The sequence below is a fragment of the Trametes versicolor genome (genome assembly GCF_000271585.1).
Source record: "Trametes versicolor FP-101664 SS1 unplaced genomic scaffold TRAVEscaffold_10, whole genome shotgun sequence".
NCBI classification, from domain to species: domain Eukaryota; kingdom Fungi; phylum Basidiomycota; class Agaricomycetes; order Polyporales; family Polyporaceae; genus Trametes; species Trametes versicolor.
This window is the reverse complement of record NW_007360330.1, coordinates 1,143,251-1,170,908: the sequence shown is the minus strand read 5'-3', so window position 1 is coordinate 1,170,908 and position 27,658 is coordinate 1,143,251. Positions and strand designations below refer to the sequence as shown.

General features: G+C 57.4%; 10 protein-coding genes across 10 annotated transcripts; 2 read left to right on the top strand and 8 right to left on the bottom strand.

Annotated features, from left to right (window-relative positions):
* The first annotated feature begins 3,461 nt into the window (after window positions 1-3,461).
* On the top strand, window positions 3,462-7,471 carry TRAVEDRAFT_60306 (uncharacterized protein). The gene is made up of 4 exons (XM_008044080.1): window positions 3,462-3,924; window positions 3,995-4,993; window positions 5,044-6,353; window positions 6,411-7,471. The coding sequence occupies exons 1-2, from the start codon at window positions 3,563-3,565 to the stop codon at window positions 4,956-4,958; spliced, it is 1,326 nt and encodes a 441-aa protein (XP_008042271.1). The 5' UTR covers window positions 3,462-3,562; the 3' UTR covers window positions 4,959-4,993; window positions 5,044-6,353; window positions 6,411-7,471.
* A 513-nt stretch (window positions 7,472-7,984) lies between these two features.
* On the bottom strand, window positions 7,985-8,568 carry TRAVEDRAFT_131150 (uncharacterized protein; the record flags this gene model as incomplete). Its single annotated transcript, XM_008044079.1, has 2 exons — window positions 7,985-8,397; window positions 8,460-8,568. Coding segments are annotated over 2 exons (522 nt in total), but the record flags the coding sequence as incomplete, so codon positions are not given.
* Window positions 8,569-8,673: 105 nt separating this feature from the next.
* Window positions 8,674-9,416, bottom strand: TRAVEDRAFT_51096 (uncharacterized protein; the record flags this gene model as incomplete). The annotated part of the gene is made up of 5 exons (XM_008043801.1): window positions 8,674-8,702; window positions 8,765-8,842; window positions 8,907-9,001; window positions 9,262-9,279; window positions 9,337-9,416. 5 exons carry the CDS (start codon window positions 9,414-9,416, stop codon window positions 8,674-8,676), a joined length of 300 nt encoding a protein of 99 aa, XP_008041992.1.
* A 1,446-nt stretch (window positions 9,417-10,862) lies between these two features.
* On the top strand, window positions 10,863-17,490 carry TRAVEDRAFT_131179 (cytochrome P450; the record flags this gene model as incomplete). Its single annotated transcript, XM_008044078.1, has 14 exons — window positions 10,863-10,992; window positions 11,043-11,140; window positions 11,199-11,290; window positions 11,344-11,387; window positions 11,445-11,542; window positions 11,654-11,835; window positions 16,032-16,282; window positions 16,348-16,414; window positions 16,491-16,694; window positions 16,757-16,786; window positions 16,844-17,077; window positions 17,135-17,167; window positions 17,239-17,267; window positions 17,324-17,490. 14 exons carry the CDS (start codon window positions 10,863-10,865, stop codon window positions 17,488-17,490), a joined length of 1,659 nt encoding a protein of 552 aa, XP_008042269.1.
* Window positions 17,491-18,005: 515 nt separating this feature from the next.
* TRAVEDRAFT_39380 (kinase-like protein) lies at window positions 18,006-19,246 on the bottom strand (the record flags this gene model as incomplete). The annotated part of the gene is made up of 4 exons (XM_008043661.1): window positions 18,006-18,421; window positions 18,488-18,716; window positions 18,783-19,072; window positions 19,135-19,246. 4 exons carry the CDS (start codon window positions 19,244-19,246, stop codon window positions 18,006-18,008), a joined length of 1,047 nt encoding a protein of 348 aa, XP_008041852.1.
* A 573-nt stretch (window positions 19,247-19,819) lies between these two features.
* Window positions 19,820-21,907, bottom strand: TRAVEDRAFT_51092 (uncharacterized protein; the record flags this gene model as incomplete). The annotated part of the gene is made up of 4 exons (XM_008043800.1): window positions 19,820-20,533; window positions 20,594-20,974; window positions 21,047-21,113; window positions 21,162-21,907. The coding sequence occupies 4 exons, from the start codon at window positions 21,905-21,907 to the stop codon at window positions 19,820-19,822; spliced, it is 1,908 nt and encodes a 635-aa protein (XP_008041991.1).
* A 414-nt stretch (window positions 21,908-22,321) lies between these two features.
* Window positions 22,322-23,470, bottom strand: TRAVEDRAFT_130543 (uncharacterized protein; the record flags this gene model as incomplete). The annotated part of the gene is made up of 1 exon (XM_008044077.1): window positions 22,322-23,470. The coding sequence occupies one exon, from the start codon at window positions 23,468-23,470 to the stop codon at window positions 22,322-22,324; it is 1,149 nt and encodes a 382-aa protein (XP_008042268.1).
* Window positions 23,471-23,683: 213 nt separating this feature from the next.
* TRAVEDRAFT_130551 (uncharacterized protein) lies at window positions 23,684-24,178 on the bottom strand (the record flags this gene model as incomplete). The annotated part of the gene is made up of 1 exon (XM_008044076.1): window positions 23,684-24,178. A coding segment is annotated over one exon (495 nt), but the record flags the coding sequence as incomplete, so codon positions are not given.
* Window positions 24,179-24,328: 150 nt separating this feature from the next.
* On the bottom strand, window positions 24,329-25,063 carry TRAVEDRAFT_130382 (uncharacterized protein; the record flags this gene model as incomplete). The annotated part of the gene is made up of 1 exon (XM_008044075.1): window positions 24,329-25,063. A coding segment is annotated over one exon (735 nt), but the record flags the coding sequence as incomplete, so codon positions are not given.
* A 1,101-nt stretch (window positions 25,064-26,164) lies between these two features.
* TRAVEDRAFT_130458 (DNase I-like protein) lies at window positions 26,165-27,103 on the bottom strand (the record flags this gene model as incomplete). The annotated part of the gene is made up of 1 exon (XM_008044074.1): window positions 26,165-27,103. A coding segment is annotated over one exon (939 nt), but the record flags the coding sequence as incomplete, so codon positions are not given.
* Between the last annotated feature and the right edge of the window lie 555 nt (window positions 27,104-27,658).

Here is a 27,658-nt window from a genome sequence, read left to right as displayed (position 1 = left end):
CATGCGTGGTCACTGGACCGTGCGCGCCAAGTTGCACCCCGGGTCGCGGAGGTATTCAGGAGACTGCGCGAACTTCCGTATGGGTGCACTTCGCGTACAGTGCCAGCCACATCCCCGTCAATGAAGAGGCTTCGCGATCGCGCGTTGCGCCGGAGCCTGACATGAACACGCCGGCGAAGATCCCGATAATTGTGAGTTCGGATGCACGAGGCGTTTGGGGCTGACACGGTGTTCTTCCATCGCCATGCTGGGCCGACGAAGCGGGCTGACAGTGGGCATAGATGTCGAGCACAAGAACCCAGGTGGCGGACGTCGCAACGACATGTCCGTAGTCAGCCGCCATGGCGAAATCGCAATCCGTCGTAGACCGCAGACCGCAGACGTGGCCATACTGCGAGGCAGCACCCAGACTGCGCACCGCCTACGGGGACAATAGCGATGAGAGCGGTCGAGATGCGCGCGGACGTCACCGTCGCTCAGAGCGGCGCGCAGATCTTCATGTCCTGCGCCTCGAAGCGCACGGGCTCTCTCATGAGCACCGGCGGCGCGGCAATTAAGGCAACCTCGCGATCGAGTACGGGGGGCGTTGTGGCGAGCTCACACGACACGCATAGGGGCCGCAGCGCGTTCTGTGAAGCACCGAAGCCGAGAAAGAGCGCAAAGTTCACTGGTGCGGCGGGCTAGCTTCAGAGTATCAAGCTAGCGCGCGAACACTCCAGATCATGGGTGCAGTGGCGGGCTTCGAGTTCCCGACGGCAACGAACGCCCTCGACGCCGTCCCCATGATCCCCCGCGCCGCGGTGGCAACCGAGGAATGGGCAGCAGAATAGACTGCACACCGGGCGTATCTGATCTTCGCCCCGCGCAGCACACAAAGGAGCTCGAGCGGGGGGAGCCTGTCTTACGCCCGCACGCAGGTATGTATAGCGCGGTGCCACGCTCTGGCGCTGGCGCGGGGATTCGAAGCAGGGAGGGGGCCAGCTGACTGCCTGTGATAGATGGCGTGGGATGCGGTGCGGGCTCACGAGGACATGCTTTCCCGGTCTGCCAGTGCGAATGCGATGATGGGGCCAGTGCACGGCGGCGCACGAGGACGGGGCATTGCCATCAGCCTTCTGCCTTCGGGCCCTGGCGTCGTCGACGTCGTACAATTCTGGATGGATGTGCGTATGTTTGCGGGGAAGAGCGGCGCCGGCGGCGTGCTATACGCATCTTCTGTCGTCTATACCATTCATCCTGTGCAAACCCTGTGCGGGGTGTACTCTGAAACCTAGTGGCGTCGTGGGCGTACGGACGCCGTGGCCAGCGCGCAGGACGCAACGTCCTCGCGGACCATGGCAGGCTCCGAGACATGCACGTACGCCTGCTGCGCTTCTCACTCCGACCTGCACCGTGCACGGGCCACGGCCAGCTCGCGCTATCGCAGCCCCAGCACACAGGCCAGATAGCGAGAGAGCCAGGGCCAAGTCTTAGTCCCCTGGGTCCATGTCTTCCATGGCCCGCAGTGGCATGTCAAAGTCATCAGACGCAGCCCGATAGGGGGCGGCTACCGCTAGCAGCTGGAGATCGGGAGCCGGACCTGTCTGAGGAGCTCGCAGGGGCTAGCGCGATATGGGGGCGAGCGTGCGACGGCGGGCGCTCCGCTCGCCTTGCAAGGTTCAGATATCGAAGGCAGAAGGCACCGGCCGGATACGCCCTGTCAGCTGGGCAGGCTGGGGCTCGGATGGCGGGCGCGGGATGTGAACTCAATGCATAGCTTGTGGGCGGAGACCGGACCTGGGGCGGACGAGCCGGCGGGGCTTCCGTGGGTGCGTTCTTGGGCGTATGTTTTGGGCGATATGGCGCGAGGGCGTTGCGATAGCGGTATGTAGCCTTAGGTGCGACTGTGCACGGGGTTGTGTTGAAGCGGCGACGGCTGAGATGGGAAGACGGTTGCTGCACGCAAGTGGTCTGTTGTCGTTCACGAACAATGAGGAACGCGAAGGGTGCTTCTGCTTCTGCGTAAGCGGATCTGGGCACTTGGGACGTTATTCTTCCTGCCAGTGCGAGGCGATAGGGACAATGAGGACGACAGACGTGAGAACCGGCGAGTATGCACGCGTTGTGTGCGTGCTGCGAGGCGCGAGCAAGAAACAGGCGTGTTTGTTGTTCGACGCATTCCGTTACAAACGTACGTACACAACTGGACGGCGAGCGGATCGGGACTCGGGGCAACAACAGTCGCATGATCCTACCCCGCAACGGGGCTGAGTGGGATCCGCAAGGAGAGAGCGAGAGATGGGAGATCTCGGTATCCGGAGCGACCAGAGAGACAGAGGCGCGGAAGGGTGCAGTGTCAGGCATCAGGATGTCGAGTGACGCATGCGGGGCTTGATGGGCGTGTTCAGTATACGGTTGTTGTCGTGCAGCTCTGTTCTGCGTCTCCAGACAGATGCACCGCCCACTGCGAGTCGTATGCGGATGGACGATGGAGGCTCGCTGCTCGGGATATGAAATATTGATGGCGGGGCAGGCCTCCGCGACGGAGGACGTTCCTGGACGGTTGCCGACAGATGTCTGATGCCACGCCGTCAGATGAGGCTCCGGCTGACATCAATGCAGCTCGGGCCTCGGCGGCGGATCTGGGGCGAACAGGAGGGTGCGTGTGTCCTCGCAAACGCGGATGCGCGGAAGTCGGAGGCGGAAGAGAGGGCAGGAGGGACAGATAGGACGGCGGAGAGGGCCCGATCGTCTCGAGAGCGCGGATGGTGGGACCTGCGTTTGTGGGGAGGCCTCGTGGGCTGATTGAATGCGGAGGCTGTGTGTTTTCGGTCGGACGCGCCTGGCCCGCGCGTCCTGGACGGCGCACGGGCCAGGCTCGCATCAGAATCGCGGAGTCGCTTGCACGAACAGACGGCTTCTCGATGGAAAGGGCACCAGCTACGCACGCGCCGCCTCGTCCATACACTTTGGAGCGTCTAGCCGCCCGCTTAGTCAGCCATCCCCGTGCGAGTTCTGCGGTTTCTCCCGATGCCGGCGTTACCCAGATGTAACGCTGACGTGGGCGGCGAGCAATTTTCACCGTGCCTTCTTTGCATGGGGCCATCTTGTCAGCCACCGTGCCAGCGAGATAGCGGTTCGTTTCGCAAAGAAAAGTATTCGACTTTGAAAGTCGTTTGACCGTAAAGTTTTGTGGCATCTTACTTGGTCCAACAGGATTACACAGAACACTGTGGCCAATGGTTCGCCGGATATGGTTAAAGGCGTTACAGGAGGGAGCGTTACCATGGCCAAACAAGACACAACCGCAGGGGCCGGCAGAAGCTTGATGTCCGTATCTGGCGCGGGGTGGATCTCCGAGATGGACCGAAGTGGCTCACTTCGCTGGCTGCCATGCGGAGTTCAAAGCTTATCCCAATGGAGGCGAGTAAAAGACTGCAGGCCGCCCGCGCACCGCTTATACGAACCTCCCCTTTTCTCTCGACGCCTCGTTTTCCATCCCGTCTCCCGTCTCCCCCGTCGCCGCGCCCCTCGCCGCCATTCCGCCCACCATTCTCCCCCCTACCCCCCCTCGACTAACACAATGATCGCTGTACAGAAGCCACCAACAATGTTCACCCCGCCAGCGTTGCGTCCTACGCACTCTCGACACCCATCGGCCCCCGTCGTCGTACGGCCCTCGCACACCCCCGGCGTCCTCAACATCGCCAAACCTGCTCAGTCATGCCCGCGGCCTCAGCAACTACAGGCCCAGCCGCGAGCACCCCGTGCGTCCCCCAAGAAGCAGCAACGGTCTCCCCAGCCTATCCATGCTCAGGCTGCATCCGTTGAGGCGTCCAAGGCCCCTACGACCTCCCCCGCGAAGGCTGATCAGTCTTCCCCCGCTGGAGACAAGTCCACTCGAGGGCGCAAGCAGAACAAGCAGCTCAAGGATGCCCACCGCAGGTCAGTCCTACGTCTGACTTAGCTGTTTAGCGCCCGTCGACTCACCGTCGAGCTGTTCCTTGCGACGTAGGGTCACTTCTGTATCCCCTTCCGATGCCGCCGCGCGGCGACACGCTCACCAACCGTCCCCAACCAGGATACCCACGCCTCCTCAGGCGTCTTCCGCTCCCCGAGCTGAGGTCCCTCGTGGAAAGCCCGACGTCCCGACCTCGTTGACCGACCTTTTTGCTACCGACAGCATTCCCGCCCAATCCCAGAAGGCAGACTCCAAGGCATTCGCCTCCCCTCCGAAGTTGACTTCCCAGCCGTCAGGCAAGTTGGCCCGCCGCCGTCAGGTTACCGCCCAGATGCTGGACTCCCCTACCCCCAAGTTGGCGTCCCGCCGCAGGGAAAGGCCCGCTCGCGCTCCTCGCAGCGGTGAGAATGCCGCGCCTTTGCAGCCGGCTTTCTTGTCCAACATCCGCCCGCCAGCTCGTCGTGCGAGCACTGACATGACGATGACGCGGGTGACGTCGTTCCCTATTTGCGACGACTCCTCCGACTTCGGTGACGACAGCGACATCACCCCGCCGACGACTCCCATCCGTGAGGTTTCGACGGTGCCCGCCAAGGTTACGTGGCAGCAGGGTTTTTTTGGTGACGCTCCCCGCACGGCGCCGCTCGCGTCGATGTCCGGATTCCCCTTCGTTGGCCAGAGCCCGTGTTCGACGCCGACCCCTGCTCAGCGTCGCCGCAACCACCGCCGGGTCCCCAGCGAGGGCGTTTTCGCCATGTCCACCGACGAGGAGTCGCCATCTTCTTCGACGTCCGACCTCTTTGACACGTTGCCCGCGCACCACCGCACCCCGGTGGCGATCCCCCGGCACCGCGGACATGTCACCGACCCCTTCGGTGGAAGTTCTCCCGCTGGATCCCTCGCTGACCGTCACACTTCGTCGTCTGCCCCCGTTGCTGTCGCTGGCTATTTCGCAGGCTCGGTTTTCCAAAACTCCCCCAGCCCCGATGATCTCCCCGCGCCCTCGTTCGCGGTGTAATTGTATTATAGCATCATAGAACTCGCAGAGTAAAGGTCAGTCGTTCGGTCTCTCCGATTTTCAACGGTGCTGACGAATAATATAGCCCGCACTAATCAGGATCCTGAGACGCCGCCTACTTGTCGCTGATACGATAAACATACGCCATTTGAAGCCTGCGTCGACCGCCTAATGTCACTCTACCCGCCACGCTATCCCCCCAAATCCTCCGCCGCACTCCGCGGTAGAGGCGCGCTGGTCGTCACATTATTTTCGATATCATTATTACTTCGACGTCGTCTTCGTTTTATCCCCCATCGGCTTCTCTGGCAATCTCCGGGCTCTGGTTCTTCTGGGCTTTACACTCGACTCTCGCATCCCCCCGGCATCCCCGTCTACCGGCTACCTCGTCAAGGACACCCGCGCACTCTCATCGTCTAGATACCCTCCCCTCGCTGGGTCAGCCATCGGCGCTGGCATTCATACCCCATCGCCGTGGCGTTTGGTTGCTTCCCTTCGCGACCTCGTCGTGGATGGCAGGAACAGCCCACCAACTCTTCCGTGTATATTCTATCTCGTCCCGACCCGGTCGTCAACGCAATTGTGTCAGTACAACATCAAGTGCATGCTTTCGCATCTCCCCCCGCATCGCATCTCCTCTCTTCCCTCCTCCGCCACTCTGCTCTACCCGGAAGGCCGCCGACATTCATAGGCGCACCCCCGGGGTTGTACAACAGGCGATATAGACCAGCCCATCCGCAAAATCGCATACATCAAGAAAACCTGGCTACGGCTATATGGTCGGCTGGAGGGCCGATCTGCGTATTTATATCTCTCCCCCTGGGTCGTAACGGTGGGACGATCGCAGTGGGTTCGCCCAGGGCTAGTACATCTTTCCCTTCTTGACTGGTCGTTCCCCGTCTCCTCTTGGGTTTTGGGACATTCTTATTGGTCGTGTTTATTCCTTTCTTCTCCGTATCGTACTGTAGCCTGGCGCCCTTTTCCACTTCTCCGGCGTTAGAGATATGTCCGTTGTGTTCCCCCGCCCGTTCACGGCCCTTTTACGAATTCTGTACGCCCATTTTTACTTCATTCTCCACTACCACTTTCCCCCCACCCGCACCATTCTCATGCGTCGCGTTCTACCTCTTGGCGTGTTGCCGCACAGTGTATCAATATCACATCTCCGTCATCATCGCCAACCTCGTTCGCATTTTTCACTTGTGCACTAGTATCTACGTTGGCGGCTGACTGTCGCGGTATCCCCGTGGCAGCGGCTGACACTTACTATAATATTTGCTGCTATATTGTCTACGTCGCTCTTCACCTCTCCGACCCCTCCCCCTGTTCTCTTTCCCCTTTCCGACGCTGTGGTTCAACGGTTTTAGGGGTCGGTGTACGTTGTTGGCTTTGCTTGTGAGTGTCTTCGTCCATCTCGCCGGGGGCTCCAACTGACGAAGATGATGCGTACAGCTTCGCATGTGTATACTCGCACTGCATACCCAACCACGCTGGCGACCCCTTGATATCCCTACCACCTCTGGCTGTCGTCGACACCGTCGTCTGCGTGTTTAGGCCCGCGGCGACGTTCCTTCTTGTACATACGTCGGCGACCCCCAGTGCTCCGCTTCCATTGCCTGCGCGCCTTCCCCCTCGCTGCACGGCCACTCCACACCCTCCCTCCCCGACGCTCGTTGCCTGATCTGTCCATTGTCTGTCTCATATATCGACAACATAGAAATGTGAAATTGTGTCTCCAGTTCTTTCCCCCGCCCCGACCTCGATTCCGGTCCGGTTCGCTGTCCACCGTCCTCGGCGTTCCTCTATTCTCGCACTCCCGCTCGTCGCTTTGTGCTCAGTCTTGTTCTCTGTCGCCACCGTCCCCGGACCCCGCAATCCAAGCAATCTTGTATCGCCGCCGCCCCCACCACGCACATCTGTACAACATACACCGCCGTCGTCATTTCCCTCGTCTCGCACGCCGCAATCGCAATGTATCAACAGCGCATTTCCTGTTCGCTCATCTCATCGCACTGTGCAACACCGCAATCGTCCCTCGTCCGCTTTGTCGCTTGCATCACTACTCCCCCATATGCCGCCCCGATCGTCGTCCTCGACGGTCTCCATGCCTTCTCTCTCCTCTCAACATGCAAACGCGGTCACGATATGCGGGCGAACGTTTCCGAGATGGTCGGTGTCGGGTGGTCGGCGCGCGGAGGCGCGGTGGTTCGCGGCTGGTAGCGGAGACGTGCTCGATGTAGGGGTGGGTGGGGCGGGGAGGACTGGCGTTGTCCTCTGCTGGTATGTGTTGCTGCGGTGGTGGTGGGTGGCGGGTGTGTGCGGGAGCGGCGCGGCTCCGCTAGACGTTCTCGGACTCGGACCTCGTCCCTGTGTATGATGCTGTATGGTTCCGCTTCCCTTCCCTCGCGGCTGCTGCTGCTGCTGCGGTGGTCACGTATATACGACAGACTCTCGGCTCTTTGCATGGCATGTATGATGAACACGCAGTCGCTGAATATGAATGCTAGGATGTGTTTTCTGTATGTTCTGATGTGCGACTTGCGTGAAGCCCGGGTTACAAGCGTCGAAACGCACTAGTAGGCAAGAGTGAGTCGAAGTTTGGTAGAGGGCGTCATTAGCGCCCGTGGTCCATACAGTGGCGGAACGGGAGGACTAACATCATGCACTGCTCGCGGAACGCAGATGCGGCGGCATCTTTCTGTAGCCACATTGTAGGTCCACAGAGGAGTAGCACAACCGCCGGCGATCCAAAGGCAGCCGCGGATATGTGGTGTCTTATTTGTCCTGGTGTATCTGAAAGACCGGGCGTCGATCGGGCGTTCATTGTACATGTGGTGCCATCTCTTTCGCATTGTTCGCGGTTTTCAAAAACTAGCCGGCAACTACTTAGCCCCGCTCCCGGAAGCCAGAGCCTAAGCAAAGCGCCACAATCACTAACACCCATGTATGGTCAAAAGCCACAATTGCGAGCCCCACCGCGCGCACATTGTTAATTGGGCGAGCGTCGTCCACACGCTCGCCATTGATCACATATAGTGCGGGTTCCACTCCTTCTCTTCCCCCAAGTCCAAGCTGAGCACGTACTCCTCGGGGAGCAGCGTTCCTTTTTCGAGCCCTGCCGCGTCCATCCAGTCGAAGTTTCCATCGAATGCCCACCCCTTCGTGCGCATCCGCTCGCGGAACAGCCCGCGCACTGGTAGCAGCGCGTAGTCCGGCTGCGCGCCATACTGTAGGCCCGCGACGTGCGCGTGGTACGCTGCGAACTCGGGGGCCGAGCGCGCGAGGAGGGCGTGGAAGGGCGCGGTGATCTTCATGTCGCGGGCGAGCGCGGTCTTGGATGTCCACTTCGGCTCGGGGAGGCCCTGCCATGGCAGGCGGCCGTGGTAGAACTCGAGGAGGGCGTAGAGGAGGGACTCGAGGTCTTCGCGCCGGGAGATCTCTGCGCGCGGATGTGATGCATCAGTGCAAGGAAACCTACGGCGTGCAGAGAGCGTCGCGCACCATCTAGCGTATGGAACGAGAGGGGCGCATACCGGGTGGTGCATTCCGCGCGGCACCGCTTGCAGAGTGGGATATGCGCGCCCGTCTCGGGGTTGACGTACATGCGTGCGGTTGGTTTCGAAGTCAAACATGTGCACGAAATAGTTTTTAAGCAGGTACCCCCTGTACAGTTGGTGTGCGAATACGTGTCTATATTCGACGAAGTACGATCTGTTCAAACTTGGAGGAGCACACAGTCGTCCGCTGCCACACGATTGATGTATCAGCATCCGCACTACGTTTCAGCGCACGTGAGTTGGACTTACTGCCGGGTTCAATGAAGAACAGAGGGCTGTCAGTGAACTGGCCGGAAGAATCGTTGAGCGAGAAGGCCCATATCGTGTCTATATCGCGGTATCAGTCGCAGTCCGTACACACAGATGCAGTGCAGTAGAAGGCATCGCATACCCTGGGGGATATTCGTCTGCCAGAGGAAGCTGGTCGTGCTGGCAGGGATGTTGGGGAACAGCTCGACCGTCTTGCGCTCTTCGCCGGTCTGGAACCTACATATGAATGGACGCCAAAGCAGCATGAGTAAGGAAGGAGTATGCGGTCTGCATTAGAGCTGCGACTCACCCCTGTTGAGGTAAGTATACCAAGTTAGCACGCCTTTCAGAAGGACACAAGCGACAGAGGGCATACCAAGGTGAATGGTCCTTCAATCACGTTGACATGAGGATGGATCAACGACGAGAATTGGACGGAGGCCGAATGCATACACTTACCCTGACCGCCTTCCCATCCAACGAGTGTCGGCACGCACTGTTCAGCGTTCTTTGTCCTAGAAATGTATGCGATAAGCTATAGGGTTGGTGAACGGGGAGTGCCAGATGCTTACGGGAAGATAAGACCCAGAGGATCCACTGCGAGGGTGGATGCGGCGTACGCAACAACGACGGTAAGCATCATACACAACATGGTCAGTCAGGTCGACGAAAGGGAAGGACCCGAGTTGCTCGAGGTATGCGATGAGAGCGAGGGTCGTCCCTCTTTGTGTCGCGCTTCTTATACCGCATGAAGAAACATCATGATGAGCTGCGCTATTGCATGGCGTGCCGCCGCAACATCCGTTTGAATGACTCGAGTCACTCATGCCGAAGATGAACACCCAGATAGGGCGGGAAGTCTGTTACCAACAGTTCAGCCTGGGCACCGTGGGCGCCGTTGTGGATAGCCTCCGTGGTGATCGGCTCGCACGCACGACGGAAAATTGAGGGCGGCACGCTCGTACGTGTGGTACGCCATCTTCGTCCCCCTGGCCGCACACACACGGTCAGTTACGGTCGAACTGCTGCAGCACCCTGTCAGCGCTGTTACTTCGGAACTGTCAATGTGGGCCGAACTCACGAAAGTCCCCGGAGCGTCAGAATAGACGAAGTGCGCTTTTTGCGACCTTCGTTGGCAGCGAAGGCATCTACTTGGGTGGGATGTGCGGCGCGCCCAACTCGCTTGTAAACCTTATGACCCTGGTAGAGTAGCAATTGCGGCAACTCGTTGACCATACTCGTGCGACGCCTCAAAATCGGCACTCCACGATCTGTCGCTTTCTGGTATTCGCGCATGGTTCGCAGCAGTACGAGAGAGTACGAGTTGCAGTGAGAAGTGGCGGTCGAGCCTTGTGGGCCCGGGCCGGAGACGCGCCCAAGAAGTTGTCGAGCTAGCGCGCCTAAATATAGCCACGTGTGGCCTTTTTGATCGCATGGCTCGTGCTCTACTTATTGACTGCCATCCTTTGGCCATACTATTACTACGTTGCCTCTTCCCACTGCTAAGTAAGGGTGCACCAAGGCTGCTATGTTCAACTCTGCACCGCGCAACTACAATTGTTTTCCCAGTATACAAGTACCGCAGCTGCTGTCGAAATCTCACCGAGTGCTATCGCACCTGGCAGACTCGGACGACCGCTGAGAGATATTGGGTATGTCTTGCTGGTATTTCATGTGTAACCCCTACTTATACATCGGCAGATGATGGAGGGCTCGGAGTGCTGCGTATTTCTTTTGGGGCAGCTTCTTCCGAGGCGCGCGAGCAGTGGGTGCTGTTCTTATGATGCGCCTTCTTTGCTCCTCGGAGATGGTTGGGCAATTACCGACCGGTTTTGCTTTTGCGGAGGCTGGTTGGACAATTGCCGACCGGATTCCTCAGTATCCTCACATGAGTGTCAGGATGTTTGACACACTGCAGGACCATCTGCGTGGATCATCCGTCGCGCTGGGAGCGCACTGGCAATATAAGTACGTATAGGTGCTTGGGGGTAGCCATACTCTCGGCTACTATTGCTCTGCGACTTGGACTCGGCAACTCAAGACTGAACATCTCACGAAGCAGAAGAATAACTGAGCATTACTTCTAAGCTGCTCAAAGATGTTATCTCTCGTGCAGGTCGTCCTCGCATGCGTCGCTACGTGGTTGTTGTGGACGCTCTTTCGGAGGCTTACGTTGAAGAGCGACCTTGACAACTTGCCAGGCCCGCCTTCGCCCTCCTTCCTGTACGGTATGTGGTGATTATAACGAACGTGTAACCACATACTGAGCATCGCGTAGGCAATCTCAGGCAACTGTATAGTAACCAGAGCTTCAAGTTTCATAAGAGCCTGGGTGAGAAGTATGGTCCAGTCGTTGGATTGCACGGCACGCTCGGGGTACGCGGGCAGATTCTCAGGGCGAACGCAAGTTCCGCTGACACGAGCACAATCTTAGAGCAACGTACTGTACACCTTCGACCCGAAGGCGATGCACCACATCGTGATCAAAGACCAGGACATCTTCCAGGAGTCGACGTGGTTCACCAGGTGGGCATAGCCGGGACCGTGTGCGCCGAATCTCACGCTAAAAACTCGAACAGGATGGTATATCATCTGTTTGGTCTGGGTCTTTTCGCTACCCTAGGTACGCGAATGCATACCGTACATGCGTGCGGCCCGTCTTGGCTGAACGGGGACACAGGCGACCACCACCGCAAGCAGCGAAAGATGCTCAACCCGGTTTTCTCGGCCAACCACATGCGCCACATGACGCCGCTTTTCTACGACGTCTCTCACAAGGTTCGTTTTGCTATTTCCGACTCAGTCTTTTCTTTGCATCTTCTCTTCTACCACCATTTATTCTGTCTTTTGTTTTCATGAGCGGCGAACGCTCACCACACTTCCGCATAGCTACGCACTGCTATCGCGGCGCGCGTGAACAAGGCTGGGGAGGGCTCCAGCGAAGTCGACATGGTCGGCTGGATGGGCCGCACCGCGCTCGAGCTCATGGGCCAAGCAGGGCTTGGGTACTCGTTCGACCCGCTCGTCGCGGACGCCGCGGACGAGTATGGCGAGGCGATCAAGAAGCTCGTGTACGCCCCCTCCATATCTTCTCCCTACAATGCGCACTGACCGGATGGCCGGGCGGCAGTCCCACGATCGCGCAGATGCACGGGCTCCAGCAGTACCTACCTCTTTTTGAGGCGATCGTGCCCGCGGGCTGGCGGCGCGCGGTCGCGGAGCGCATCCCTGTGCGCGCGATGCGGGATATCATACAGATCGTGGACACGTTGCGCACGCGCTCGGCGGCGATCTTCGCGGAGAAGAAGCGGGCGCTGCTCGCGGGCGACGAGGCGCTGAAGGAGCAGATTGGGGAGGGGAAGGACCTGATGAGTATTCTGCGTGCGTCTCTGCGCCTTGCACTATCGCGCGGCAGGGCTGACAACTAGGATTGCGGCGTGCAGTGAAGGCGAACATGGAGGCGAGTGAAGAGGAAAAGATGCCTGAGGACGAGCTCGTCGGACAGATGTCGTATGTGACTGCCGCACTTCGAGCTCTCTCAGTTCCAGTGGCACTGATGAGTTCTCGTGTTGCAGGACTCTCACGTTCGCGGCCATGGACACAACTTCAAACGCATTGTCCCTGACGTTGTGGCGCCTCGCTCAGAATACCGGCGCGCAGGACAGACTTCACCAGGAAATCCTCGAGGCGCAAGAAGCTCGCGGGGGCGGAGATATCGGATACGACGACCTGGTCACCTTGCCCTACCTCGACGCTGTGTGCCGCGAGACCCTCCGAGTGTGGGTGCACGCAAAGCTCCTGTACCTGGTTGCTTGCTAACGCAGGGTTACGCTATCTAGCCATGTTCCTGCGCCTTACCGTTTTCGCGAGTAAGTCTGTTCCGCCTTTAGTGCACGTAGAGTCGACAGCTATTGACGACGCACGCCTGGCTGCAGGGCGAGACAGGACGTCGTCCTCCCACTTTCCGAGCCCGTGCGCGGCAAGGACGGCCGGTTGATGCATGAGCTGCACATCCCAAAGGACACATCCGTCTTCGTCGGCATCAACGCGTCCAACACGAACACCGCGCTCTGGGGTCCGGACGCCTACGAGTGGAAGCCTGAGCGCTGGCTGGAGCCGCTCCCGGACGCGGTGCTTGAGGTGAAGATCCCTGGAGTGTATGCTAACCTGTAAGCCGTCGTCCTCAAAGCTATCTAGAGCAATATCCTGAGAGCACCTGGGCCAGGATGACGTTCTGGGGCGGTGGTCGCGCGTGCATGTAAGCCCTTTCGTCACTTTTGTATATGCAATGACTGATGATTATAATCCTACTACAGCGGCTTCAAGTTCTCGCAGCTTGAAATGAGTCAGTCATGATCGCTGCCTCGTCCTGGGTCACTAGATATTGACAGCGCTACAGAGGTCGTCCTGGCGGTGCTACTTTCGAACTTCACCTTCGAGCTCACGGACAAGCGCATCTACTGGAACATGGCTGATGTGCAGTACCCCTCCGCGGATCCGCGCGGCGAACGTCCCGAGCTTCCCATGAAAGTCACATCAGTGAAACGCGGCTCCGTGCGTGCTTGAACACGCCCAAAGTATACGTCTATGTGGGATCAATCCGTCATTTGGCTCTAAGCAGTATCATTTCCTAACTGGAGCTAGTTGCGCTTGGAGGAACGAGAGGATATGCACAGATTTGACAGAGGTTTCATGACTGTTTCATGCTTGTGTTTACCAGAATATTCCTCATGCGAACTGGCTGAGTTTCGTAGATATGTTTGAGAAGCTATTCCTAAATTTACAGGATTGTGTCTGACTGCGAGACTGGGGTCCCTGGAATCGCAATCTCCTTCTCTTCGCTGAGAATATTTGTTTTGATTGTGATATTTCTGATCTTTGCTAGTCAAATAGCAGATCGCTGCAGTGGGTGTTACATATGTCGTGGCCGTCGCTAACGCCAAGTCCGAGAATTACGGACTCTGGTTAGGCCAGCGCTTGTATGACGGCATTTGCCGAAGCGTTCAGTATCGCGCGGCTCTTTAGGGTTTCCCACTTGCACTCGTTCGGCTGCCTTCGTCAGTCACTACCTCAGTACAACCACATCGCTTGCAACTGGAGACTAGTCTTGCTTCCCAAGACAGATATCATGCCGCTTATTTCTCGGATATAGCGACTCAATCCTCAACTGTTAGACTCTCAAAGCCTCAAGGTCGACAGTAGCGAGCTCACGTATCAACTTCTCTCTCGCGGTTTCTAACTCGTACCATGGTGAGGGGTGGAGGATGCGAGTTGTAATCAGGGTACTTTTCGGCACCTTCGAGGCGCTGCCGTCGGATCTGTGCATGGTCCCAGAGCATGAGCCGAACATCGTCAGCCCGCCAATGTCGGCGTTCTCATGTGTGTCTGACGACATCACCATCAGGACACTCGCTCTGCTGGAATCCCCGCAAGGATACTTGGAACGAGGACATATGGTATGTCCACAATACTCCGTCTATTTGAAGCTCGCACTGACCCTATCACGGGTAGATACACCGCTTTTGAGCCACGTTATCGCTCACCGTAATTTCTGAGTGTTCCGTGACGGTTCTACGACAAACCCCTTCGTACGTGGCGGCGTTTCAGCGCCAAGGATGTCCGATGGCGTCTTCCTTTTCCAGATGTCTTCAGATATCCCACACAGCCTGATTTGAATGGTTCAAGTTCGGTCACACAACGAGCATTGCCACCGCTGCAATGACGCCTATTTACCCGACTCTTCCTTGACGTCCACTCTCCGATGCCGTCGTCTCGTCGCCGGCATATGCAGGCGCGCATCCGCTATGCGACATTGGATGGATTTTCTTCGTCTACCTCGACACACGCGGCGTCCTGCTACCGCCTTTGGGCCCGACACGCGCCTCGGTATTGGTGCTCCCCGTATCGCGTGTGAACGGGTCACAATTGTCCAGTACAGCGTCTCGACTTGGAGCAGCTTTCTCTTCTGTGTAACGTTCACATGGCCCCGCTTCTTTGCTCCTCGCGGGGGAAGCGAGTCAAATACCCCGACCGGCGACCGTGGTCCTCGCATGGCTGTCATGGCGATGACATAGTGCGCTATGTTGAAGCTGCGCTTGGGAGAAGGTACAAATACCTACAGGAGCTGTGGACCTGCCGCGGTGCCATAAGTTACGGCTCTCTCTTCTACTTCACATCGGAAACAGGGAGCATACAGCATTACCTGCTCTCCTCCCAAATCAGCAAGCATGGTCTCCCCGCTCCTTCAAGCGGTATTCTTTTGCGCTGCGACGTGGTTCTTGTGGAAGGTTATCCGCAGGCTCGTGGTCAAGAGCGACCTCGACAACCTCCCCGGCCCGCCGTCGCCGTCGTTCGTCTATGGTATGTCGTGCGGTCATTTGCGCTGGTATCTAGTATCTCACTGAACTGCAATCTTGCTCTCAGGTCACGTCAAGGAGCTATACAATAGACAGACAGGTTTCAAGTTCCACCGGAGCCTGGGCGAGAAGTACGGCCCAGTCGTACGGCTGCGTGATAGGTTTGGGGTACGCTTTCGCAGGCCCGGTCCATTCAGCACAGTTTCTGTGTGATAACATAGGTATTCACGCAGGGCAATTTGCTGTATACATTCGACCCGAAGGCGATGCACCACATAGTCATAAAGGATCAGGACGTCTTCCAGGAAGCGACATGGTTTACTAGGTGGGCTCGCCGTCATCCGTACGCACCTTCGCGGTATGCATCATGCTGACTGTACCGTCGGACAGAATCACGGCTCTTTTCTTCGGTCACGGCCTCCTTGCCACTCTCGGTACGTGGCTCAGCCCGCATATGTGCGCTCGGCACCGCGACTAAACTAGAGCCCAGGGGACCACCATCGCAAGCAGCGTAAGATGCTCAACCCCGTCTTCTCGATCAACCACATGCGCAACATGTCGCCCATCTTCTACGAAATTTCGCACAAGGTGTGTTCATCTTTTTCATCCTTGTGCAATAATCCACACGCCTCCCGCCCGACTCGAAGCTAACCATGGACGGGTTCGTTCAATCCCCCCAGCTCCGGACCGCGATCCAAGCACGCGTGCCAGACGGCCGCGCCGCTGAGGTCGACATGGTCGCCTGGATGGGGCGCACCGCGCTCGAGCTCATGGGCCAGGGCGGTTTGGGCTATTCGTTCGACCCGCTCCTCGCCGACGCCGCTGACGAGTACGGCTCTGCGCTCAAGGACCTCATGTACGTTTTCCCGCTCCTGCAGCAGTGTATTAGCACTCATGCGGATTCACAACAGGCCGTCGCTGGCGCAGGTGCGCGGACTGCACCAGTATATCCCGCTGTTTGAGGCGATCGTGCCCGCGGGCTTGCGCCGCACCGTCGCGGAGCTCATCCCCGCGCCGCCGTTGAAGAGGATCATGCACATTGTGGACACGCTAGGCACGCGCTCGACCGAGATATTCCAGGCGAAGAAGAAGGCGCTGCTTGCCGGCGATGAGGCTCTCAAGGAGCAAGTCGGCGAAGGGAAGGATCTGATCAGCGTTTTGCGTGCGTTTTTTTCCTTCCTGATGTGGGGTCGGGAAGGTTTTGACGGTGGTCTGTTGGGGACACAGTGAAAGCGAACATGGCCGCATCTGAAGAGGACAAGCTCCCAGAGGACGAGCTGATTGGCCAGATGTCGTGCGTAACATTCTCGCTGCCGTCGTTTCATGTTGTAGATTGTTCCTCTGACGTCGTGGTTTTCCTTCACTCCTAGAACTCTGACGTTTGCCGCCATGGACACGACCTCGAACGCGCTGTCCTTGACGTTGTGGCGCCTCGCCCAGAACCCCGAGGCGCAGAACACGTTGCGCAAGGAGATCCTTGAAGCGCAGGAGGCACGCGGAGGTGGCGACATCGGCTACGATGACCTGGTAGCGTTGCCGTACTTGGACGCCGTGTGTCGTGAGACGTTGCGAGTGTGAGCACTCGCGCAACCAATTGCGATATCACATGAGCTTATGCACCTGTTATTTCTTTTAGCCATACCCCTTCGCCGTTCCGTTTTCGCGAGTATGTCCATTCTCATCGGCGAAGAATGTCCTGTATAATGACCCGCATACGTTGTAGGACACACCGGGACGTCGTCCTCCCTCTCTCCGAGCCCGTCCGCGGGAAGGACGGTCGAATGATGCACGAGCTCCACATTCCGAAGAATACGTCCGTGTTCATCGGTATAAACGCGTCCAACACGAACCAGGCGCTCTGGGGACCAGATGCGTACGAGTGGAAGCCGGAACGCTGGCTGGCGCCGCTCCCGGACGCGGTTCTTGACGCGAAGATCCCCGGTGTGTACGCGAATTTGTAGGTCTTTTGCTAAGCCCTCGAGAACTCCGTGTTAAGTGCACCTACTTTGGGCAGGATGACGTTCTGGGGCGGCGGTCGTGCGTGCATGTAAGTACTCCCGTGCCGTCTCCGTCGCACGACGGTTCCGGTTCCTGATCTGATGTGCCGTCCTTCTGCAGCGGCTTCAAGTTCTCGCAGCTTGAAATGAGTACGTCGTGCACGCAGCACTGCTCCTTCGATTTAGCATCACTGACTACGTCGCAGAGGTCGTCCTGGCGGTGCTCCTCTCGCACTTTACCTTCGAGCTCACGGAGAAGCGCATCTGGTGGAACATGGCCACTGTGCAGTATCCCTCCGCGGACCCGCGCGGGGAGCACCCGGAGCTTCCTCTGAAGGTTGGCTTAGTGAGAAAGGAGGTTGTGCAGGCGTAACTATGACGCCGACGGCAATGCGTATATGTGATATGCGTCTACATAGACAGTGATGACATTGTTGCACGAGCTGAAGGCCCGCTGCCCCAAGGCTCAAGACGTAGTACCCGTATCAACTTGACGATGACTCCCTCGTATGCAGTTCGGACTCTTGTGCTCCGCGGTTGAGTGTCCCCTATCGTAAAGTTGTCCATGCGCCTAGTCCTCGCGCATCCGCCCGCGCAGTAGCGCATAATCAGAGTCCTGTAGATGGTAATGCTTTAGGACTAGAATCAAGCGCGCAAGGCGAGGAAGGGTCGGCTAATGGCAAGAAGAACATGATTAGACAGCCGGATACGAGCGATATACAAGGACACAATGTATACGAACGATGTATACGAGCATACATCCTGTGTTAGAAGCTGAAATAACCGTAGGTATACAGGGCAGTACCAGCAACGTGACGGCGAGCGGATGAGAACGTTCTCCAGAGTGTGCTTTAGGTTTATGCCCTAAGCGCACCGATGCGCCCGCCCTCACATGTAGTTCGGGTTCCAAACACCCTCCTCCACGAACTGCATCGACGCGTTGTACTCCTCGGGCAATAGCGTCCCCTTCTCAAGCCCCGACGCGTCCATCCAGTCATATACCCAGTCGCACGCCCACCCCTCCTTGCGCATCCGCTCGCGGAACAGCCCGCGAAGCAGCGCATAGTCCGGCTCTTCGCCGTATGCCAGGCCCGTGAGATGCGCGTGGTAGGCCGCGAACTCGGGCGGGGAGCGTGCGAGCAGTCGTGGGAGGAATCCAGTGGGCGAGAGGTCGGACTTCATCTCCACGATAAGAGACCTCCTCATATGTGAGGGGGCCGGGAGCGCCTCCCAGGGGAGGGAGCCATGGTAGAACTCGAGTAGTGTGTATAACAGCGACTCCAGGTCGTCCGCACGGGACACGGCTGTGAGGTGCGCGGGCGGAGTTGAGTGTATCGTACAACACATGAAGATAGTAGAATTCGACGCACAATGCGACTGGTGAGCTGCAACACTTGCATATCGTACGGTCCCGATAGGCCGGCTGCCAGTGGTGAATGGGATGTGTTCTCCGGTGTTCGCAAGCACCCACGGCTGGGCAAGCGCAAAATCGAACATGTAGACGATCTTCGCGGTCCCGCCGCGGCCCATGGCAAAGTTGTGCGGCTTGATGTCGCAGCTAATGACCCCTCTCGAGTGGAATAACTGTATTCTTCGGAGCTACGCGGACAGAGTGAGCTAGAAACGGCGATTGTCATGTATCATTCGAGAGACCAGAAAACGCACCATCTGTTCGGCAAGCATGCAGATTGTGCGGAGGGTGAATGTACCTCTACACACACGGCGCAGCGCGTTGAGGTTGGGGCCGAGCCGGTCCATGACCATGGCGTAGTGGTTTGCGTCGATACCAGCATAGTGGATAGACGGAAAGCCCTCGGTTCCGTCCGGGATGAGCGCATGCACCTTTGCTTCGTATTTCACGATAGGCATTTGTGTCTCTTCCCAATTGGAACGGGCGGTATCCTTGATAGCAACTTCAGCCCCCGTGTTGATGTTGAAAGCGCGCACGACATCTCCTGAGGAGACGAGATATCAGTAATTGAATCCCGGCGCCGGATGACAGGAGTGTAGTACTAACCGTCCGATCCCCTGCCTATGAGGTGCGTGACTTGGTATATCCCGCACACAGAGTAGGAGGAGATGAAGTTGTCGGCTTCAGCCTGAGCGGAAGGGGCACACTCAGACTGCATGAGGATGTATCATATGAGATGTTTCGAGCACGGTTCTGACGATGGGTAGGTGCCGGTTGTTGAGTGAGCTTGAAGCTCGGAATGCAAAGTCCAGACTGTGGCTACCGAGGGGGCACTTGAGCCAAAGCTGCTCCTCTACAGGGAGACGTCAAGAGCTAAGAAGATACGGTAGAACGGCAGCCACGATGGAGGGGGACTCGGCTAGGCTCGGAGAACGCCGGATACACCAAGCCGCCGGCGGTCTTTCTGATACTTGTCCTTACTTCAATTGTCCTCACTCGGGCATCGGATTTGCCTGTGCATCAAACTCCAACCAGACTGGAGCTAGGGGCGTATGCATGTCCTAGTTGTGTTCTAGGTACAGAAATCGAGCGTTGAGCTTCAATGTTTCAACGTTTAACGGTGTCCTAGCGGTGCCGGTGATATGTCTCAGCGGGGCACCTGCAGTGCACCAATACTCACAAAAAGCTTCACAACCGCATCCACTTCTCGAGCAGTTTAGATATGGCTGAAGGCCGCAGCGACTGTCGATACAGATGAGGCTGTCGCCGCGGCGAAACCCCGCAGGGACGCTCAACCTGCGGCACACAGCTCTGCCAAGCCCCCGACGACAGCCGACGGATGCGGCGTTTCAGAGCCTATGCCCACGACGAAGTCGACATTGCACTCGACGCCCTCCGGCCGTCTAACGAGCACCGTGGGGTGTCCGTCCGCCGCTGACGGAGCAAGAACCCGGCCCATGCCACCGCTCACAACCAGAATGTCCGATGCTGCGAAAGAACGAGGATCGCTGCGGCCGCAGCGGGCGGGAAGCGGAAGGATGACTTGCTCGCACCATCGCCGCAGCTGCGTGAACGACGTGGCGGGGATTGGGGCATGCAGCGGGATGGCCACGGGGAAAAACCGCACGTTGGATGGCAGTGCATGCCGGACGGTGTCCAGGGTATTGAGGGGGAAGGGCGACAGGACGACGAGAGAGCGCGCTTGTCGTGAGAGCCGCTCGATGGCTTGCACGGCGTCGTCGTACGGCCGGGGGCGAAGAATGCATGCTGTGGCATCGGCGTGGAAGGCGGCTCGCAATGCGGCCGCTACCCCGAGCTTGCGAGCGAGTGTGTCGAGAGCCGTATGGACGATCCGCGGAAGGGAGGTCGCGCAGTCGCGCTGAGAGCGGGCGGCGAGCGCTTCGTGCTCAATGTATAGTTTTACGGCTTCTGATACACCTGAATGTCGAAGGCGGGCAGGGGGAAGCCATGGTTCTAGCGCATCGCGGATAGCACGTTCTCTGTCCTGTGTCATAAGACCGTCAACTCAGCATGTCTGTAAGCGTTGGAGGAACGCGACACTCACTAGGATGACGCCGAACATGTCTAGGACGATCACCGGCGGGGAGCTGGGCATCGGCACTCTGGGATAGCTCCCTGGGAGGTACGGGTAGGCGAATGGGAGGAATTGCAAGTAGACACGTGGACCACTGCCGTCGTCGGGCTTGTTGTCCCCGCTCTGGCCAGTACAGTCGACAGTATCGCGCGTCCTATCATCTGACCAGCTGTCCGACACCGGGATCAATTCAGTGTAACCGCCTGCCGCAATTGCTGAGAACTCGGCAAGCTGTGTGCGAAACGCCACATCTTGTACAAGCGAAAGCTGAGCTTGTCCGCGGGAAGGACCATTCATGTCATAGTCGTCGTAGTCAGAGGGCTGCACGACGTTGTGGTGTCCATGGGCATCCTGATAATAAGGGAAAGTTGTCAACGTTGTTACAAATCGCCGCAGGCAGGTGGATAAGAACAGCATAAGTACCGCTCGAGCTGCGCGGACGTATCCGATAGTTTCCTCAACGCCATGCCACCGGTAGTCCTTGCAGATTCTGCCGCGTTGTCAGCACATATCTGAGTGGCCGTGGTAAGACACGTACTGAGCGTAGAGGAACAGCTCAGTGTATAATGGCAGCGGCTGGTGCGGGGAAGGAAGATTGTCGTCTTCAATGAAGTCGAAGTGGTATCTGCGTGGATTGTTGCGCTCGCCGAACATGTAGGTCGGGTCGGGGTTTTCATTCGCGCCGAAGAGAGGCCACTGGTCCCACTGAGCGGATTGGAGCTCACGAACGTGTTGTGGCAGTCTTTGCGCCACCTCCGCCCTGCGATTTTCGATCCAGGCAAGGAGGAACTGATTCCTATTGGCGAGTGCGGCCTTACGAAACAAGGAGAAGCTGTCATTGTCGAGGACATGATAGTATGCTTTTAATGGAAGCTGGTCGGCTCCGGCGATGGGCAAAACGGGCGCGGTGTGCAGATAGAGCGGCTGGTGTAGGGTCTCTGCAGGACACTTCACGGCCGGAATGGCAGTTAATTGTGCGCCGCCTGGCCCGGGGTTATTTGAGTACTCGTTGGTGCTAGTTGCATATGTGGGGCCTAGCGTGAAAGAGGCGTCGCGAATGGGTATCTCCGATGGGGAGGGGGACACCACGCAAAGCAAACCCGGTGTATTTGCATAGTCGTCGTCATTTCCGGTCTCAAAGAGATTGAACCGGATGGCCCAGAAGAGAGAACAAGGTAACTGTGCTGCAGCCAATTGAGCAGACAAAGACAGCCAAAACCGAGCGGAAGAGTCGGGTCTGAAGCGGGCCACGACGAGGCCATGTGGCGTGGCGGCGGGAGTCATGGTGCGGTGTGCGTACTGGCCCGAGTACCCTCGCAGCACTGGGCCATGCGTGAAGGACCAGGAGCGGTGCAAGGAGGGAGAAGGACCTCGCGAGGCTGAGTTGGTGTTGAGCACGGGTGGCGCCGTCCAGTGGTAGAGGAGGACTAGTGGTTACCCCAGCCGGGATTTGCCGCTGATCCGAGCGACACCCCGGGCCGGCGGGCCCGCCGCGCGCGCGCGCGACACCGCGTCGGACGCGTCTGCCTTTTTTTTTTGACGGTGCTTACTTAACGCAGCTATCTAATACATGCATAGCCCGCTAAGTAATTGCAAGATTTGAGGGTGATACCCTCAACACCGCGCCGAGGGAAATGCTTTATGCACGGAAGTAACTTCCTAGTGTGGGACTGCAGATCCATCGCGCGGATATGCGTGCTATCCTTCGTCACGCTGCGTCGTAGGAGTCAGCTTACCCACCAAAACCCCCGTCTTGCTCGTCCAGTCAGTCGGGAGTTGTGCCTCATTGTGAAGTACACCCCCCCACGTTGCTTCCACCGTGTACGGAGCCAGCGCTTTTCGGCCCGCTATCCGTTTGTTCGTTAGCGCGCAGTCAATGTCTAGGCGCTTATTCAATGCCGCCATCCAGCGACTTGCTATCTCCTCCGACGCGTGCACTCGGGGGTGCTCTTCTGCCCACTCAATTACTCTCTCACAGCGAAGCTTCCACACGAGGTAGGCGGTCTCGCTTATTACGATCCTTATCAGGCGCGTTGCACCCGTTCTCAGCTCATCTTTGTCGTTTTTGACGTTCCATAGTTGGCACCCCGTCACCATACCCATCTTGACTTCGGGGAGGATCACCCGCTTCTTAAGCAGGAGCTGCCGTGCTAGGTCCCATGCAATCCTCTGCCCCGGCGCCTCACACTGGGTCAGGATGTGTTCGAGCGATTCTGCGCAATCGCAGTGGCGGCACATGCCTCGGTCCTCGTAGCCCGTGATGTTCAGCCAGAATTTGCCTACTCGGTGAGCGTCATGGAGCGCCTTCCATATGAAGTCTCTGACCTTCCTCTCGATAGGATCTTTCTGCAGCGCATTCCAGAGCGATGCGACTGCGTGCGCGTCTCCTGTCGCTCTCTCCATCTCAACGAGGGTATCTTCGACCATTTGGACGGTAGACTTGTGCTGTACACGTTTCTTTCGTTCTCTTATTCCCTTGTACGCCAAACTTTGCGTGAGATGGGCTAGTGAGGCCCCTGTCTTCACGTACCCATCCTTCGGAGGTAGCGACACAGGGCGGAAGGGCCTTGGTGCCTCAGCGCCGTTCTTAGCTAGTTTGTCCGCTTCTTCATTCCCCAATTCATTCGCATGTCCCTTTACCCACCTCAATGTCGTTGGTGCGCTGCGTGTGCGGAGGAGGGCGACTGCTTCTTGAATCACCTCAGCATTGGCCACACCAATCCAACCCCGTCTCTCCCATGCCGGTAAGTGCTTCGTCAACCCGTCTACGACGTACTTCGAGTCACTGACGATGTGGAGGGGGGCGAAGGGGGGTGTCTTCAGGTGAGCCAGAGTGACTGCGTACATCTCTGCTACTTGGTTCGACTGCGCGTCGTGCGGCACCCTTACCCCCTCATTTCGCACGTCCCCAGCACCGAACCATACGCCACTCCCAGCGCGGGCGTTCCTCATGCCGTTATCAATGCACGATCCGTCCGTGAAGACCTCTACCTCCTCGCTCGACACTTGGAACTGACCTACTCCTCGCAGTGCCTCGCCATCCGTGTGCGTCGGGGAGGTAAACACACGAAAAACGGCCGCCAGGGGGGTTCCTTGGGTTAAGCTCGGGTTGAAGACTATCCTCCCATTCTCCGCTCGCGCAGTGTCATTCGATCGGACTCGCCCGCGGGTCAGACTCAGTCCGTCCTCATTTCTGGCTCCCCCGGGCTTCCATTTTGGAGCTAGTTTTGCCACCGCTCTGTCCGCCGCCATCGCACATCTGTGCGGGTGTTGACAGCTTAGGTCGCTTCGATCTCTTTGGCACGCCCCGCATGTGCAGCTGTCGCTTCGCCTATGGTCCATCAACTCGTCGTGCAGTCTCCCCGCCATTCGTAGGTGATCGTCCACTGTCTGGACCCTGTGTTTCTCTCTGAGACATTTGCTCGCAGCCGTGTTAGCGACGCATCTTCCTTCGAGCGTGCCAGGGTGGTACCAAGCCGGCATACTTCTCCTCAGCGACTCAGACGGTACCCCTACGACCGCTCTCACATCATTGTTCTTTGCCGCTTTCACCATGCGTCTGAGGTCGTCCGGTAAGCCAGCGGCCTTTCTCGTGCTTACATCCCATGTTTGCAAGAAAGCGTTAATTCGGGCTTCAGGCGCCGTTGTCTTCGAGGTGCACGCAACCGCCCTGGCAAGCAGTATGTCTGCTAGGGTGGTCCAGACGGGGCGGTCTCTAGTCAGATCGAGGTAAGCTTTGAGCCACATCAGGTCGATCGCCTCATTTCTCGCACTGATGTCCAGCAGCTTGATTCCTCCTTCTCCAAATTTCGAGTATAGTACGTCTCTCGCTATGCGGGGGTGTTTATCACCGTTCCATATGAAGCTTATAGCCATGTCTGTTAGTTTCTTCTCGACTTCCGCCGGCATTCCTTGCGCCATCGCAAGGAACTGTGTTCGTCCGCCAAATTCCATCCCCGCGATGAGGCGCCTCCCTTTGAGCGTCGGGTTTCCTTGGCTCCACTTATCGAGACGACACTCTATCGTTCGGATAATCGCGGTCCATGGCGTCGCTTCCGGTGCGTTGTTTCCGATCCATGCTCCTAGGGACCTGATCGCCTCCCCTTCCTTAACAATATGTACTGACTCAGGGATTCTTGTCGATGCTCCATTCATTTTGCGGCTTTGGACTAGTCTCGTCCTATACTCCAGGCTTCCCATAGGTAGTACTTCCGTTTTAGAGGTGTTGAACTTCGCTCTCGAGGCTCGGCACCATTTCGATGTGATTGCTTCCATTTCCTCATAGTCGTCATCCTCCGACAAGTACACGGTCGTGTCGTCTGCGAAGAGCTTCGCTATCAGCCTCTCTTGCCCGCCCGGTACGCTTATACCTCGTAGCGTGGACGACCTGAATGACGCTGCAAGCGGCTCTATTGCCAGGTCAAAAAGTAAGCAGGACATTGGGTCGCCTTGCCTTACTCCCCTTCTGATTCTAAATTTCATGCTCTTTACTCCATTTACAAACACGCAGCTCTCCGCTCGCTCGTACAGTCGCTTTATGGTGTTAATGAGGTTTTCTGGGAAGTTAAGCCGCCTCAGCACCGCCCACAGGTATTCATGGTTGATTTTGTCGTATGCCTTCTCCTGATCGAGTGCCACAATCACCCCATTGACCTCTTCAGCTTCCGCGTAGTCCAGCATCAGCTTCGACAGCTTGATCTGGTCTACAATCCGTCGTCCGGGGATGAAACCTGCCTGGTCCATGTGTACAATGCTCGGTACGTGGTCGGCTATCTTAGTTGCAATCACTTTCGTCATTAACTTGTAGTCTGAGTTCAGCAGCGTTATTGGGCGGTAATTGTTTATTTCGCGCTTATCCTTCTTCAGTTTATAGATCGGACATATCCATCCGTCCGTAAAGGACACCGTGGGGTCTATGCCATGTTTCTCAATGTCGTTGAAGACAGCACAAAGCGCCATTGTCATGTCCACTGCTGGCGCGCCCTTCTTGGTATCCGCGTCGTACCACCGCGCGTACTCTTTCCATACTTCGACCGGAAGGCCGTCTAGGCCCGGTGACTTGTTGCGCGCTGCACCCTTTATCGCTTCGCTCACGTCTTCTCTAGATATTCTTTTCGCCAAGCTCGCTTTCTGCTCGTTGTCAAGTCTCGCGCTCAAGTTTCTGAGAGCGTCCTGGATGTACGTGTCGTGGTTCTCCCCCTGCTGTAACGGCTCCTCATCTTGCAGGTCATCATAGAATTTGCACGCAATTTGCGCCATTCTAGAGCTATTTGTGGTGTATCCTTCCCCCCGTTCGTCCGGGTCTTTCATCTCAAACATCACCTCAGCCGTGAGTCTAGCTGTGTTCGCCCTTATCCACTGCTTACTCATCGTCTCACTATGAGCCCAGTGCTGCACTGCGGTGCTTCTTCTCGTCCACCCGAAACGCTTTATCTCAAGCTTCGCTATGCGATCTTGTAAGATTGCAGCCGATCTCGTTGTCTCCTGCGTTAGCACAGTTTCTCCTCCCGCACTTTGCTCCGTGCCATGCTCCGGGTTCAGTAGGATGTGGAGGTCTTTTTTCAGTGCGTCCAGTCTCTTCTGCATCTTCGGTATTTTCTCCTTAGCACGGTTTCTCGCTGCCAGCGTGAGCTGGTCCTTGAAAGCTTGGTACATCGTTTGCGGATTGTTATTCTGCGTGCGTCTTACTAGTCCCCCCAGGTCGCGTATCAGAATTGCGCCTAGCCTCTTCATCTCCTTTTTCATCTGCTCGTCGTTCAGTAGGTGCGTCGGCATGGCCCATCTGCCCTTTCCGATGTACGGCACTTTGTAGTCGGCCAGCGATACAAGGACCATTTTGTGGTCGGTCGGTATGCCTGACTCAGTCAAATTCCAACCGTTTGCATCTCTACTCATCGCTTTCCTGATGTATATTCTATCTAGTCGCGACTGGCTTCCTGTTGAGGGTTGCATGAAGGTAAATCCTTTCGTTTGCGGGTTCTCCGATCTCCATCCATCCAGCATACTGAGCCACGATACGAGGTCTGCTAGGGCTTTTACCGCCCTCGGGGCGTCCATCCTCACCGGGATACGATCCAGGCCGTCTTCTACGACGTTAAAGTCTCCGGCCATAACATCGAGCCTCGGCATTCGTGCTTCCCTCAGTTTATCCCAGAATGCTGCGTTCTCCGATGGGTCGTTCGGTCCATAGACGTTTAGCAGCCGGAGTCTGCGCTGCTCCGACCATTGTAAGTCGAGCATCATGGCACGTCCCGGTACGATCGTCGTTGAGGTCATGTTCGCGGTGTTGATTAGTCTCTTGTTTATGACGAAAGCTACCCCTCTCGCTCCTGTCTCGTTCTCAGGGTCAGGGGAGCAGACTATCTCCAGGTGCGCTCCGAAGATCTTGTTCAGTGTGTTCAGTCTTTCCTCGTTCATGTGTGCTTCTTGAAGCGCAAGAATCGCGATTTTGTTTACTCGCACTAACTGGTTTAGTAGCATCCATTTGGCTGAGCCTTGCTCACGGTTCTCGATTCCATATCCTCTCATGTTGAGGCTCGCGAATTGTAACTTAGCTTTCGTTGTGTTCACTCTCCTTCTCCGCCCCCGCTCCCTTGCTTCCTCGTGCGTGGCACAGCCCGCGGCCCTCCCCAAGGTGGCCGTCCCACCATTTGGGTCGCTCTGGACATGTGCTGAGGAGTCGCCACCAATCCCTCCAGAGGGATCGACGGGAGGCCTCGTGGCAGCAGGAGCAGCGCTCCCTCCCCCCCTGTCGGGGCGCATATGTCCAAGACCATTTGTAGGCATCCGTGTGTGTTCGTTTGTAGTAGTGGTAGGGGTCGTTGGTTATCTTAATGCGCGATACAACCATCCCGCGCACGCAGGAGGCATTCCGGCCCCCTCGGTGACTATGCTAGGTGCTTTGTTAAGGGTTCGCAGTCCTCCAAAGCCCGTCGCTTCAGCCTCTCGGCACGGCTCGTCAGGACCTCAATAGGTCTCCGTTCACCTCCGATTTAACGAAGGATTTGAGGGTTTTGTCACCTCCGCTTTCCTGTG